General features: G+C 43.0%; 1 protein-coding gene across 1 annotated transcript; it reads left to right on the top strand.

Annotated features, from left to right (window-relative positions):
- Window positions 1-10,765: 10,765 nt before the first annotated feature.
- On the top strand, window positions 10,766-15,051 carry LOC108261299 (paired like homeobox 2A). The gene is made up of 3 exons (XM_017462199.2): window positions 10,766-11,537; window positions 12,371-12,558; window positions 12,930-15,051. The coding sequence occupies exons 1-3, from the start codon at window positions 11,315-11,317 to the stop codon at window positions 13,386-13,388; spliced, it is 870 nt and encodes a 289-aa protein (XP_017317688.1). The 5' UTR covers window positions 10,766-11,314; the 3' UTR covers window positions 13,389-15,051.
- The last annotated feature ends 1,325 nt before the right edge of the window (window positions 15,052-16,376 follow it).

Here is a 16,376-nt window from a genome sequence, read left to right as displayed (position 1 = left end):
GGCCTTCTTGGGTGGCCCCAGGTCCAGCTCCGTTGGCATGGGCTCGTCTCTGGGCGTCCCATAGGTGGTTGGGCTTCAGAGGGCCCTCCCCCTCTCAGGGTAGCGCTGGCGGTCGGGCCAGTGGGGCGGGAATACTCGGGGCGGACTACGGGACCGCTGTCCGTCCCGGCCGAGTTCCAGGGTAGCCAAAGCGCGCTCCAGGGTGGCTATGAGTTCCTTAGGCGTCCCTGGCGCGTGCACTCCCACGACCTGCCGCTCGGTTGGTAGTAGGGCCCTCAAAAACCAGTCCATGGCTACCTTTTCTGCCACCTTGGTGGTGGTGTATCTGTTGGGCTGAAGCCACCTCTTGGTAATACGCAACATGGTGTTCATCTGGCCGTGTGGTCTGGCCCCTGGCCGATAGTTCCACCGATGGAACTCCGCCGCCGCCTGGTGGGGGGGTTCGCCCACACCATGCTAGGATCTCTTTCTTCATCTCTCCATAGTCAGCAGCTTCCTCCGGAGAGAGGGCATAGTAGGCCATGCGCGCCTCCCCGGAGAGCAGCAGGCCAAGGATGCGAGGCCACTTGTCGCGGTCCCAATCTTCGCGGCAAGCGATGCATTCAAAGGCCTCCAAGTAGACCTCAATGTCATCCTTTGGGTTTAGTGGGGGAAGCAGGCGGTGGACCTCGCGGCCGGGATCAGGGAGAGGTGTGACGGCGGCAGGAGTCACTGTTTTCAGGTCCACTAATTCTTGGGTCATGGCCTGTACGCTGTGCGTGAGCTGCTGTGTCACTGTCTGTTGCTGGAGGCTTGCCTCTAGCAGGCGTTGCAACGTGGGGTCCATTTTTTTTTCTATTTATATATATATATATATATATATATATATATATATATATATATATATATATATATATATATATATATATATATATATATATAGGGGCTCCCTGCCCCTGTCCCTATAATTTATTTATTTATTTTATGGGTGGGTCTGTGCTCGTGCCTGCATCCTCCACCAGTGTAAGGATATTAGCCCGCGGTGGTTGGAGCACAGACACACAGGAGGCCGTGGTAACTGCGAAACGAAAGTTTTCTTTATTTATGAGGTTCTGGGGGTGTGCGTGAGTGTGAAGGTGTAAGTGCGTGCTCTCGTGTGCTTGCTTGTGGGCATGGCAACATGTGGTGCGGGATCAGTGGGCTGCAGGGCTTCCAGCGTCGCACCGATGCTTTCCAGAGGAATCGAGGCTCTTCTCGGCAGTCAGGCAGTGCCGCGTGTGCAGCTAGGGAGCGGAGGCTTCGTTCGGGTCCGAGTCTTCGGCAAGGGAGAAACAAACACACACAATGCCGATTAGACAACACGCGTAGTGACACCAATGCTAAGAGCTCGCAGGAAGCCACGTGCACTTGTCATGTGAGCGGAATCTCTCGCGTCGAGCGGAAGAGTGGCCCTTTATACTCTCCCCTCGTCCGCTGGATGGTGGAATTCTCCCGTGCGGCGCACCAGTCATCGGCCGGGGGTGTGTCGGTGGCCCAGCCCCACCGCCACGTGCTTCCTGCTTGTCCACAGCATTGCAGCGGGGCATTGCATCTTCAGCGCCAGTGCAGCAGTCAGGGAAGGAGCGATTTTAATTTCTTGTGTGCTGGCTACCGGTCCGTCGCGACAAAGCGAATTAACGTTCCCAATTTTATGATTTTTTTGGAATTCATTTCCAAATTCAGTTATTTATTCCTAATGATGTGTTCATTCTTAGTTCTCTGAGGACAATTTCCATTTGCATGATTTCATTGCCTTTGGGAACAATAGATGAACTATATGACACATTGAATTAGTTGCTTGCCAGTTGTATGATTGGTCTTGATTTTTCCAATAACCAGTTATTCATTCTCATAAAAAAGTATTCAGATGAAAATCTGAATCTATGTATTTCCGTAAATTTGGTTCATTCTGTAGACTTCAATTATGATTGAATACAATATTGTCTGGTATCATGATACTTCAGCTGGTATAGTATCGTAAGATATGTTAATGGTATCGTGACAATCCTAATTAGTACCTACCAAAAGTGGTCCAAGGAAGGACATGGGAGGGGTCATGGGAGCCCAAGGCTCATTGATGCACATGGGTTGCGACCGTTAGCCCGTCTGGTCTGAGTCCACAGAAGAGCTACTATAGCACAAATGCTGGCTATGATAGAAAGGTGTCAGTACTCGCAGTGCTGTGTATGGGGCTGCATAGCTGCAGACCAGTCAGAGTGCCCTGTCCACAGCAGCTCTATTGGGAATTTGGCTGTATTAAAATACAGCATGTGAGCACAGCACATCCTTATATTCTTTGGAAAAAAATAGTGCTTGAAAAGTCCTTGAAAGTTCTGGAATTTCATTATGAAGCATCTTTACAAACCATGTAGAATTAGACGTGTTTGATAGTAAGCGAACTAACATTCACAATTTTATGATTTAAAAAAAATTTGGTGCTTTCCACCATTTTAGGCAGAAATCTCCTACAATGGAGCATCAGAACCGGACCATGGAGCAATGGAAGAAGGTGGTCTGGTCTGATGAATCACGTTTGCTTTTACCTCATGTGGAGCCCGGGTGTGTGTGTGTGAGTGTGTGTGAATGTGACTGTGTGTGTGTGTGTCATTTACCTGGGGAAGAGATGGCACCAGGATGCACTATGGGAAGAAGGTGAGCTGGTGGAGGCAGTGTGATGCTCTGGACAATGTTCTGCTGGGAGACCTTGGGTCCTGTATTCATGTGGATGTTACTGTGACACGTACCACCTATCTAAATACTGTTACAGAACAAGTACACCCCTTCATGGTAACGGTGTTCCCTAATGGCAGTTCAATCCCCGGTGGACCCACTATGTTCAGAAACATCAGAGACGAGATGGTGGGGATGAGAAGGAATTCACGCTGATTTTGGAGAAACCCCTCTCGCGCTCCACTCGAGATTGGGATGGTATTCACAGTAGCCAACAATTGCTTCAGTTCTTCTGGAACTTTTGTGTATTTGAGTCCCTGTACTCCCTAAAAGCCGAAGTGTGAGGGTTTTAATTCCCGGCAGTCAATCTCACTTTCAAAGCCATGCGCAGGTTGACAACGTTTAGCTTCAATGTAAGAGCTTCTAAAAACCTTCCACAATCAGGCTAGGGTTATCGCTGTTAGTTGTGGAAACGGTCACCAAACTGCTTCATCAGTGACCTTCTGCTACTCCTCTCTTGGACTCTTTGCTCCGTTTTCTCACTGTCATTGTTCATGTTCTTTAAAAAAAAATGCCGTTAATGATAACTGGTTTCTTTTCGCCATGACGCACTCTTCAACAACTGTAGGATTTACTTCATGACAGTGAATTCAGATGACATTTGAACTTGAAATGATTACATTATGTGAAAGAGGCTATTGATTGGCTATTAGCAATATTTGAGTAGCGGTAATATAAGATTAGCATTTTTATTGCATTTTTTTTGTTATTGTTCTATTTTACTTTGGGTGACCTCAAAACTAAAACTATTTGTTTTGATAATATTACTGTGTGAGACAATAAACATCCAGCTGCAGAGGTGCCAGACCCACATAAAAAGGTTCTGGAATGCAGGTGCGCAAATTAAACTATGGTTATTAATAAATATAAAATTAAACTCATTATTGAAGTTAATAAAGATGAATTCTCTGCATCAGGCTGTCTTCAGTTATGACAGTTTACAAGCATTCTGAAGGAAATTTTTTCCAGCGTAGGCCGCAATTATTTAATTTACACCCCCCACCAGGGCTGTGTCTCAAATCATCTACTTCTAGAAGTCACACAGAGATGATGAACTAAAACCAGAGAAAAATAACATGTGGAACACTTTTTACACTCTGTACAGATTCCCAATCTGATCTATGTAATGGTTTGTGGTTGGGCCATCAGATGGGCAGATCCAATGCACCAGGCAAGAAGAACAGCACGACACTGGTGCAAATCAGGAGTGAATGATTTACAGTGAATGTTTTGAGTTGTAAAATTGGTGAGTGTAAAAGCTGTTCTGCCCCTGTCCCTGCTCTGCCCCTGTCCCTCTCCCTGTCCCTGCTCTGCCCCTGTCCATCTCCCTGTCCCTGTTCTGCCCCTGTCCCTCTCCCTGCCCCTGTCCCTGCCCTGCCCTTGTCCATGTCCCTGCTCTGCCCCTGTCCCTGTTCTGCCCCTGTCCCTCTCCCTGCCCCTGTCCCTGCCCTGCCCCTGTCCATGTCCCTGCTCTGCCCCTGTCCCTGTTCTGCCCCTGTCCCTCTCCCTGCCCCGTCCCTGCCCTGCCCCTGTCCCTGCTCTGCCCCTGTCCATGTCCCTGCTCTGCCCCTGTCCCTGCTCTTCCCCTGTCCCTCTCCCTGGCCCTGCTCTGCCCCTGTCCATCTCCCTGTCCCTGTTCTGCCCCTGTCCCTCTCCCTGCCCCTGTCCCTGCCCTGCCCCTGTCCCTGCTCTGCCCCTGTCCCTGCTCTGTCCCGTCCCTGTTCTGCCCCATCCCTCTCCCTGTCCCTGCTCTGCCCCTGTCCCTGTTCTGCCCTGTCCCTGCTCTGCCCCGTCCCTCTCCCTGCCCCTGTCCCTGGTCTGCCCTGTCCCTCTCCCTGCCCCTGTCCCTCTCCCTGCCCCTGTCCCTGGTCTGCCCTGTCCCTCTCCCTGCCCCTGTCCCTGCTCTGCACCGTCCCTCTCCCTGTCCATGTTGGCTTGGGCCTGTGAGGTACTGCTTTCTGATCTTTGAAAAGGAATTGAACTACAATCATCCGTTTATTAGACAATGTAGACTACAGCATGTGCAGGTCACATCTGGAACTCTCAAGGGTTCTTCAGGTTTCTCTCTGGAGGAACCAGAGTAAAAAAAAAGTTTAACTATTAGAACTGGTTCCAAACTAAAACCCTTTTCGAAAGCCAGGAACTCTGAAGAACCTTTTTCTACGAGCTCTCTGGATTGTCTCCTTAGCAGAACCGTTGAATTTCCTCCTGAAACTCGTGTTGCAACATGAATATTTCCTGAAGAAAATTCGGTAGAATGTTCCTGAACTGTTCCTAGTGGAACCTTCAGGTTTTATAGTCCAGGACGTGTAAGTGAAGTAAAAGATCTGATGAGTATTCGTTTTTTCTGTTTAACTTAATATTATTCATAAGGAAATATGGCTGTTGTGTTGCTATGGTAACGGCGCGATCCTATAATAAAGTGCTGACGTGTCAGGGCGGAAATAAAGAGCTTTTTAAACTCGACATTTCCCGGATGGTTAATGAGAGAAACGCGCGTGCGGCCACACTGAGCATACGCCATGTGACAGTGTGCAGTATTGTTCTTTTCTTTAAAAATTAGTGAAATAAAAGACCTTTTCTTTAAAAACCACGCACCCCCCTTCCCCCAAAAAAACACACCATTAGACCCCAGCCCCCCCAGACAGAATAAAGAGAGCGAGAACTCGGTGCAGGATTCAGAGCTGTAGCTCCGGGACAGCGCGCGTGGCAGATTGCAGGCTAATTAGTTTAGTGTGAGTTTAATTTGATTAAGTTTGCACAGCTCCAGTTGGGCCTGGCCCTGAGAGCGCGCGCACACCGGGACCCGAGAGCTCCATGATCTGATTAGTGTGTTTGGCGAAGCTGCTCCTCCGCGCGCGCCCGTTTTTTTTATTTTTTTATTTTACATTTTCCTTTTGCGCGATCGGCTTTAGAACCAGGAAATGACCCAAACACACACACTCTCTCTCTCTCTCTCTCTCTCTCTCTCTCTCTCTCTCTCTCTCTCTCTCTCTCTCTCTCTCTCGCTCTCTCTCTCGCTCTCTTTCTCTCTCTCTCGCTCTCTCTCTCGCTCTCTTTCTCTCTCTCTCTCTCTCTCTCGGGACCACGTCTTCATTCCATCTCATATAGCCTCGTTTTAATGTAATGTTGTTTTTTATTCAGTAATGGTCATTTCAGTCCAAAAACTAAAACCTGATTTAGGTTATAAATGGAGCAGCGCGTGCAGCTTTTATGATATTGAGCGAACAGGACCAATCTGCAAATTTCACAGAAAAAGGGAAAGCGGGAAGAAGCGATTTTATTAAACTGCACAAATTTAGTGTTCACCATGACAAAAATATATCACGATACTCACACACGTACTCCAGATTTAAACAGAACCGGTACTCTATAGACTTCAACGGGATCTGTACTCTATCGATTTAAACAGGACCGGTACACTATCGATTTAAACAGGACCTGTACTCTGTAGATTTAAACAGAACCTGTAGGCTACTCTATAGATTTCAACAGAACCAGTACACTATAGATTTAAACTGGACCGGTACTCTATAGATTTAAACAGGACCGGTACTCTATAGATTTAAACAGAACCTGTAGGCTACTCTATAGATTTCAACAGAACCAGTACACTATAGATTTAAACTGGACCGGTACTCTATAGATTTAAACAGGACAGGTACTCTGTAGATGTGAACAGGACCAGTACACTATAGATTTTAACTGGACCGGTACTCTATAGATTTAAACAGGACAGGTACTCTGTAGATGTGAACAGGACCAGTACACTATAGATTTAAACTGGACCGGTACTCTATAGATTTAAACAGGACCGGCACGCTATAGATTTTAACAGGACCGGTACTCTATAGATTTAAACAGGACCAGTACTCTATAGATTTAAACAGGACCGGCACGCTATAGATTTAAACTGGACCGGTACACTATAGATTTAAACAGGACCAGTACTCTATAGATTTAAACAGGACCAGCACGCTATAGATTTTAACAGGACCGGTACTCTATAGATTTAAACAGGACCGGCACGCTATAGATTTAAACAGGACCGGCACGCTATAGATTTTAACAGGACCGGTACTCTATAGATTTAAACAGGACCGGTACTCTATAGATTTTAACAGGACCGGTACTCTATAGATTTAAACAGGACCGGCACGCTATAGATTTTAACAGGACCGGTACTCTATAGATTTAAACAGGACCGGCACGCTATAGATTTTAACAGGACCGGTACACTAGATACAGACCGCTATTCGTTACTCGTGATTTATAGTTAAACTGAGGAACGGGAACAGAAAGCAACAGAACCATATTATAAAAAATCCAAACAACTTTAATTCAACTTTTGTAAAAAAAAAATAAAATTATAATAATAATAATAATAATAATAATAATAATAATAATAATAATAATAATAATAATAATAATAATAAAATGCACTGTAACACAAAATGGTTCATTTACTCCCAGGACAAAATGTAGGCTACTAAAGTGTACCTCTGCTTATTCCTAGCGTGGAACTATCAAGCATACACGTTTAGTACCTTTAGTACACCCTTTACTTTAGAAATGTGCATGCAGTATATCTTTAAATCTCTAAAACTCTAAACATTAATCACAGTCCATCTATGGACCTTAAATCATTTAAAGCTGCACTCCATACAATGATTCATACTAAAGATGCAAAAGATAAGAGCACCACATCAGAGTGTGGAATGCTGCAAACAAACAACAAACAAAGAGAACGCCGCATATTGAAATGTACATTATCAACATCCTCAGTATATTTACACAACGGACAGAGTTCCCGTCATGCACCGCGGTCAGAGAGGAGTTAAAAAGTTAAAACAGTTTCCACCAAAAAGAGCAGCGACCTTCAACACCAAGCCGGTTAATCCGTTCAAAGCCCCTCCCCCTCCCCCTCTTCCTCTTTAATCCGGGTTTTAACTCCTCGAGAGTTTTTGAACTCTGCACTGTTTAAAATTCATTGCTGATTAGTAGCACACACACACACACACACACACACACACACACGCACGCACGCACACACACTGTTTGTGTACATAACAGTCGGGAAGTGAAGGACACTGGGAAGTTTTTGTGTTTTGATTGACAGGCCGCGGGTTTGCAGTTTAAGTCCAGGTCTTAACTCTGGCATGAACCATCTGATCGATGGAGAAACGAACAGGAGCAGGAGCAGGAGGAGGAGGAGGACTTTTTAATAAAATTGCTCCGACATGTTCAAATTTCCCCTCAAGTGGCTCGATTAATTTCTCATAAAGCTTTAGTCTTTAAAACGCGCCGCGGGTTTCTGCTTCACCATCAGAAAAAGACCGTTTCAGACAAAACTGAAACAGACGGTGGGGTAAAGGGGCGGGGGTGGGTGGGTAAATGGGGGGTTCTTCCCGAACACTAATTGAATTCTCTTTCGTTGGACTTTGACGTTAATGGCATCCGATGCTCGTGCCATTAAAAGGAGAACGGGGTCCCGCGCGCGCCGGTGACGGTAAGGCTCGAGGCAAGACTCCGGTGACCGATCGCTCGTGAATGCAGATTGGCGTAATGAAGAGCAAGATTGATGAAAAAAAGAAAGGGGCGGGGCCAGAGTGATGGAGGCAGAGAGAGACAGGCAGTGATAGATAAAGACAGGCAGAGTGAGAGAGAGAGAGAGAGAGAGAGAGAACGCTGTATACTACTGCACAATAATACAGACTAATTAAATACATAAATACAGGAAATGCGTGTTGTGACGTCACATCTGCAGTATAATAAATTATATGTAATATAAATAAATAAATGATAAATAATAAAAGTTAACACATAATCTAAACTCTGTAGTGAGAGGAAAGGAGAAGATGTGACTTTTATTCTTATTTTTTCTCTTTTCCTCTCTCTCTCTCTCTCTCTCTCTCTCTCTCTCTCTCTCTCTCTCTGGTCTGATTCCACGTACAGCTGGTTAGTGTTAGTGTACATGTCAATAAAACTGAATTGAATTGAGTTTAGTTAAATTGAAAGAGGGAGAGAACCCGACAAGGAGAACGGGCACGCGCGCTTGTTCGATGACCCGGACTGCGCGAGACCACGCTTCTCAAATTCATCAACCTTCATTAACAAAAACGGAATTAATCTGAATTACTGATCATTATTTCCGTACCTGATTGTTCTTTCTTTTTCCGACTTTCTCCAGTGGAAACAAATGTATTTACCCTGATTGAACATCTGTAAACATTACACGTCCTAAATGCGTGTTTATTTATATTTATATTTAACGCCTCTGTAATAAATTCAACATTATAATTTAAAAAGATTAAAGTTATTTATTTAAATAAACAAATAAAAGAAATATTCCCATTTATAAATCAAGAATTAAAATGCGTGTTTTGTTATTTGAAATGATGTTGTACAGAATAATAAAAAATAATAATTAAAATGTTGCTAACGAATAAAAAGAAAGTAATGAATTATTACATAACCTCATGGTAATGGATGAATTTTGACTTTCAGTCATCATTAGCACCATTAGCATTCTGAATCTGAACATTAGCCTGAGTGTTTATTTGCTTAGTGTTTAATCTCTGAAGCAGCTGCATCTCTCTGAGTGAGACAGGAAGAGCAGAAATGTGATGCAGCACTCGGTGAAAGGTCTTATTTCATAGAAACAGCTCTCGGTGTGCGCGCGCCGCCGGTGTGTACGCGCCGCGTCATCGTGTATCCTGCACACGGGCGCGAGCTGTCCGCGGTGGCAGGAAACAAAACGTGCGCCGGAAACACGCGTAATTTGCCCGGTGATGGATGGCGCGCGACGGGAGAAAGACGCCTCGTATTACCGAAATGCAGCGTGACGAAAGCGCCTCGAGAGAAAAACGGTGCTGAATAGGAGCGCGCGCTCACAGACAGGAGGAGGAGGAGGAAGATGGCCTAGTGATCCGAGCACGAGACTAAGAACACGGGACATCTTAAACAATCGGGTCTTCAACACAAATCAGTGTTTATGAGATGAGTTAAATTAACCGTAGTGTGTTCATTATGCACGTGCACGGGTTTAAACACTATAAAAGTCAAACGAGTTAAACACTGCACGTGTTCATCCAACTCTGTTCCTGTAATCCTGGAGCAGTTCATTCAGCACTGCAGCAGTGAGGTGGTGTTCTACTGTGTTTATTTAACACTGTGGATGCTCAGGAAATGGAGCTGAGCAGCGCGCTCTAGAAATAACGGATCTTCAGGAGGCCCTTTAGGGGTACCACTTAATGTTCTCCCTAAAACACTCTCTCACCAGAGCTTCAGAACCCTTTAGAACCCTCATCGCTCCAAAGAACCCCTGAAATAACCCTAGTGCCTTAGTTAAACAGTTATATTTACTGATGGGATTAATCATTTGTTGTATTTTACACGACGTAAGTCGTAAGAAAAATCATGAACGACCTAATCAAAAATTTTACAAATGTGCATCACGACACCGTGTGCTGAGAACATCCGGTTAATTTTATAATTAAATACTGACACACTCCAAACAGATACAAAATAAACAGACTTTTCCCAATGAAAAAACAACAACACCACCAATAATAATAATAATAATAATAATAATAATAATAATAATCGCATAAAAAGTCGCGAGACAGCACGCGGGCTCCCGGTAAGAGTCCCGTTAAAGAACGAAGCAGCAGATTAGAAGAAAATTATAACATCATTTTAGATTTTAAAAAACGAGATCATTGTGTGGTGTTACATCCTGAATAAGAATTTCTGTTCGAACATTAATTATTAAACACTCATTATTTTAATTAGGTATAATTAATTAGCATTTTTACATTGACATATTCGTTTCAGTGTGAACTGCTTTAACCTGCGCGTGAGCAGAAATGTAGTTTGTCACTACAGCTGAGTTTTCTGCATTATGCTGCTGCTGCTGATGATTATTATTATTATTATTATTATTATTATTATTATTATTATTAATGCATGCGTCACGTGACTTTGAAACACATAGCGCTCGTTCCGAACTGAAACGTGTGAAACTCTGGAGCTCGTCAGTGAGCACTTTAACACCGGGGGGAAATCAGCAATAAGGAATATCTGCCCCGTGCGCAGGTAAAGGGTTAAAGCGCGAGCGCTCGGGATGCGCTATAGCGAAGGGGCGGGAGGAGGAGGAGGGCGCGAGCTCTCGAGACATTGTCATGTAAAGAGGGACCACCGCCTCGCTATTGTCTCGCGGACTGCCAAGTTTATTATAAACGCTGCGCGAGCTGCACCGGGCGGAGCAGAGCAGAGCGCGAGACAGAGACAGACAGACAGCGAGGGAGACAGAAAGCACGAGCGCGCAGAAGACTGTGGATGTGCATTTGGAGCGAGAAAAGAACCGAGAGTGACTGGAGAAAGTCAAACCCCGATCACCGACCACACCGTCACCGTCACGCGCCGGAAGGAGTGAAGTTAATTTCATAAAGCTTAAAAAAGAACACGTGCTGCTGTTGGTGCCCGGTGCCCTCAGTACCAGTACCGTAACCAGCGGACCACCGACTCCACACGGAAAACCTCGCCTCGCGCACCCCGTCTCCACATGTACAAAATGGATTATTCGTACCTGAACACGTACGACTCATGCATGGCGGCGATGGAGGCGTCGGCGTACGCGGACTTCAGCTCGTGCAGTCAGGCCAATACATTCCAGTACAACCCGATTCGCACGAGCTTCGGTGCGAACCCAGGCTGTGCGCCACTCGGTACGGCCAGCTGCAGCCTCGGAGCCTTGCGCGAGCACCAACCGGCACCGTACACCGCGGGTAAGCACCGGCGCAAAGCGCGCGCTATGGTTCTCTCCATCTCTCTCTCTCTCTCTCTCGAACACGAACACACACACACACACACACACACACACACACACACACACACACACACACACACACAGACAGACAGAGTGGTCACGAACTTTCCGCACGGTTTGGTTCGGTAGGTTCAGGGATGTCAGAGCCCAGGTTCTGCAGAAACTGGAGTAAAACCTGACCATTATAATAATTAATATTTTATCAATAATTACATTTAATATATTTATAAAGAAATAATGCACGAGCTCTAAATGATGCACTGAAATGACATATTCAATAATGATAATAATAATAATAATAATAATAATAATAATAATAATAATAAATGAATTACATAAATCATATGTAAAGTGAATAACGTGACGTCATTATTTTCATGATCAATTTATTAAAAACACTTTTAGGTGGAAAAAAACCCAGAAAGTTAATGTACAGCATCGACAATGAGCTATACACACACTCCTTTAATTTAATGATGTTATAAACTAAAGTGTGTGTATATGTTCCTGTATTAGAGAAAGTCTATGAGTAAAACTTCCCTGGAAGGAGGTAAAAACAAACAAGCAAAATAAAATAAAAAAAAAAAAAAACAGGTTGAAAAGGAAAATTTACAAAAGGCAACGGGTCTGATTTGTTAAAAACGAAGCAGTTATTATTATTATTATTATTATTATTATTATTATTATTATTATTATTATTATTTGTACAATTATTATTATTATCATTATTATTAATATTATTATTATTATTATTATAACACCGATGTCCGCGCGCTCTCTGTCTCCTCACAGTTCCATATAAATTCTTCTCGGACCCAACCGGTCTGAATGAGAAGCGGAAGCAGCGACGGATCCGCACCACCTTCACGAGCTCTCAGCTGAAGGAGCTCGAGCGCGTGTTCGCTGAAACGCATTACCCCGACATCTACACCCGCGAAGAGCTCGCGCTCAAGATCGACCTTACCGAGGCCAGAGTTCAGGTAATTATTATTGTTATTATTATTATTATTATTATTATTATTATTATTATTATTATTATTGGATGTGTGTATAATCTTCTGCATCTGTGTATAATAAACCGGATTAACACTGAATAACGTTCAGGATGGTTCTGTTCTGAGAATTTTCGGGGAATGGATCTGAGTTTAAAGTTCTTTAGATCATGTTGTAATATTTTTCCTGAAGGCACTGTAACAGCTCCGCTGATGAGTCAAATGAATCAATGAATAAACACCTGAAATATTCTCCAGAAAGCGATCCCGGTTCTTTCAGTGTGGAATTTGAGAACTAATTGTATTGTATAAAGGGTACAGATCAATAACGACGTGTTTTTTAACGCGTATTTGCGCAGGTGTGGTTCCAGAACCGACGCGCAAAATTCCGCAAACAGGAGCGCGCGGCCAACGCAAAGGGCGGCGGAAACACCGGAAACGCCAGTGTTACATCCAAGAAACCGGGCGAGGCGCGCGCATCCTCCGAGGACGACGAATCTAAAGAGTCCACATGCAGCCCGACACCGGACAGCACGGCGTCTTTACCCAGCTCGGCCAACACCACGGGCAGTCCGGGTGCGAGCAGCCTCAGCCCCAGTCCGTCTTCCGGCGGCTTTGGCAACGCTTCGAGCTCGCCGTCCATGCACCACGCGCTCAAATCTCCCGCGTGGCCCGGTGTCAATTCTGCTGCTGCCGCTCCCGCTCCGGACCTGCTGAAGAGCTGGCAGCCCGGAGACAGCGCGAGCGCCGGACCGTTCGCCGGTGTGCTCTCATCCTTCCACAGAAAACCGGGCGCGCTCAAGACCAACCTGTTTTAAACACACACACACACACACACACACACACACACACACACACACAACTTAGCGCGTAGTTTACTCTCCTCTCTCCACCACCTCCTGCTGAATTTTATTAGACTTTTTATTTTATTTTATTTCCGTTAGAGCTGGACTCCCGGTTATTATTTATATGATCATTTTGGACTCTGTTTGAGTTTCTTTCTGCGTCACAAATCACACATCATTCAGACTTTATTCAGTGCGGTTTGGGACAGAGCAAGCTCGGGCTGTGTGTGAAACCGCGACATGTTCACTACATGCACTAGTGCACTCGTTTGAGAGATTTAAAACTCTTTAAAAAAGCCTACAGTTGGTCCGCCTTCACTGTAGGGATTAGGGATTAGGGATTAGGGAACAGGGCTCTGTTCACACAGGGCAGGTGTTCCCTTATATGCGCACTTAAGAGGGTCCCTAAAAAGAAGACACATTCATCCATTCTAACTGAAATAACCTGTCTCACAACCTGTCTGTCTCACAGCCGGTCTCACACATTCACAATTCACTTCAGTAGATCTTTATAAATCCTAAAGATTGAAGTTAAGGGTAGGGGTGGAGCTAGGGTGTGGTTAATGTGGAGCTGGGGCGGGGTTATGGGCGTGGTTAGCATTCTTACATTTTCTTGAGAAATGAACAACACTTTCACTGATTGATTCAAATCTGAATGTATTTCTTCACAAAACTTCACAGACACACTGAGTCGACACTGACTGCTCACTTTTGGACATAAAGTACACTACTCAGACTGTAAAGAATTATTCTGAAACTAATTTAATAGAACTATTTAGAATTCTGCCGATCGTCCATTTTAAGTGCTGTAGTACATTTCTGTAGCTCCCTACATAAGTGTACTACTGCATAGGGGACAGAAGTCTGTATCTGTAGTTTGATCAGTATGGAGACATTTGGGAAAAGGCCTTTATTTGAGCGAGTCTCGGAGGACAGTTTACTGAACACATTCAGGAGAAAGAAAGCGACTTCTTTTCCCGTTACAAAAGCTTTTGAGGAAATAAAGAAGGTTCGATCCAATTAGCAGCACAGTGTTCCTCACTGGGGCACGTCCTAAACCGCTCACCACTCCCTCGCTACACTCAAGAAGTTCTTTAGACTCATGCCATGAAGAGAATGATTTTTATTTTTTTTTTATCGTTCACAACGCTCAGTTAACACTTCCACAAACAGAAATATGGTACAACATTTATTCTTCACTTCATCAAAAGGTTCTTTAAAGAACCCCAAATGGTTTCTCTGTAAGTTTTTGTAGGCTACATGGAGAATTTTAATAAGACTGAATCCTACAGCTGGTGTAGTGCACTGTGTGTCTAACACAGAACCTGGAATGGCTGGTTATTCAGTTATTGTGCCTCGGGTCCATTCTGAGATTCAGCCTTTAATTCAGGAAAATCTCACACTGCATCAAATGAGCCGTTTATCCTGGAACAAAGCGCGCAATGCATCATGGGTATCGGTATCATTTCTGTGACGTCACTGATACAATAACGTGGACTTTTCTTATGGCATTAGCACACGAAGCTAAGCTGTGTCCCAGTCTGCAGTGGTTCATTCTGCTTTTCACTTTTCCACCAGTGTGATTCCTCAAACTGAGCAGATTAACACTGATTTATTGAAATTAAGGGAAAAAACGGAGTTATTTTTCATTTTCATTTTTTAAAGAAAATGCTATTACTTCTTTTTTCAGTAAGCCTCCTAAAATACTAGAACATGAAAATATTTTGTAAATATTAATATAAATATTGGTTAGTTTCTGTTTTTTATTCCGGTGCTGCTTCATTCACACCGCCGCTAAGAAGGGCCGCGTCCCAAACCGTACACTTCCTCACTAACTAGTGTGTTTAAATAACATTCCGAAGTGGTACTAATAACCACACTGTTTAGTGCTGAAGTGTGATTTGGGACACAACCTGTTTATTCCGTTCATTGAAGGCACTGTAAAAGTGGACAAAAATAAACTCCATTTAAAGCACTGTCTCTGTGTGAGATTTAAACCTGCAACACACCTTCTTTATCTTTATAGAAACTTTTATTCACAAAAACATTCAATCCACATTTAGGTGACTGTTTAAGAACATTTAAAGAATCTTGTGTCTGTAGTGTGATTCACAGGAAAATCTGTTTTTGTTTTAAAAGAAATTTACAGGAAGACAGTGGAATTTTGTAAACAAAGCTAAATGGTTTTTAAAAATCTTTTACTATTGAATTATTTCACTTCATACATTTATTTAAAATCTTCAGCTGAAGTGACTTAGTGACTTTATAAAGTCCCGAATGTTGTCTTTCTGAAATAGATTAATTAGAATAATTTTTAAACACAGAAACAACAACAATAATAATAATAACAGTAATAATAATAATAATAACAGTAATAATAATAATAATAACAGCAATAATAATAATAATAACAGTAATAATAATAATAATAATAATAATAACAGTAATAATAATAATAATAACAGTAATAATAATAATAATAATAATAATAACAGTAATAATAATAATAATAATAATAATAACAGTAATAATAATAATAATAACAGTAATAATAATAATAGTAAAAAAAAAAAAAATAATAATAATAACAGTAATAATAATGATAATAATAATAACAATAATAATAATAACAGTAATAATAATAATAGTAAAATAATAATAATAATAATAATAATAATAATAATAACAGTAATAATAATAATAATAGTAATAATAATAATGATAATGAACAGAAGACGTCCCGTGGTTTATTTGGTTTGATCAAACTGTCCTTCCACATTTTCCACAAAACACTGCGAGAACTTTATCCATCTCTTGATCTACTTTATTCCTATCATTTTATTGTTACTGAAATTCCAGGGAGCGCAATGTGATCATTTACACAAGTTGATGTTTGGTTCTCTGATGATCAGAAAACACCTTCATGTTATAACGGGACAAAAATGAAGTGCACATGCGCAG

This window comes from Ictalurus punctatus, chromosome 17 (assembly GCF_001660625.3).
Source record: "Ictalurus punctatus breed USDA103 chromosome 17, Coco_2.0, whole genome shotgun sequence".
Taxonomy (NCBI): Eukaryota; Metazoa; Chordata; class Actinopteri; order Siluriformes; family Ictaluridae; genus Ictalurus; species Ictalurus punctatus.
The sequence above is the reverse complement of the archived record's forward strand: the minus strand, read 5'-3'. Positions and strand labels throughout refer to the sequence as shown.

Excerpts from the sequence above, each read along its gene's own strand:
- LOC108261299 (XM_017462199.2), top strand. The coding sequence starts at position 11,315 with ATGTACAAAATGGATTATTCGTACCTGAACACGTACGACTCATGCATG. Across the intron at positions 11,538-12,370 it reads ACCGGCACCGTACACCGCGG|TTCCATATAAATTCTTCTCG; the intron begins GTAAGCACCGGC and ends GTCTCCTCACAG. Across the intron at positions 12,559-12,929 it reads TTACCGAGGCCAGAGTTCAG|GTGTGGTTCCAGAACCGACG; the intron begins GTAATTATTATT and ends GTATTTGCGCAG.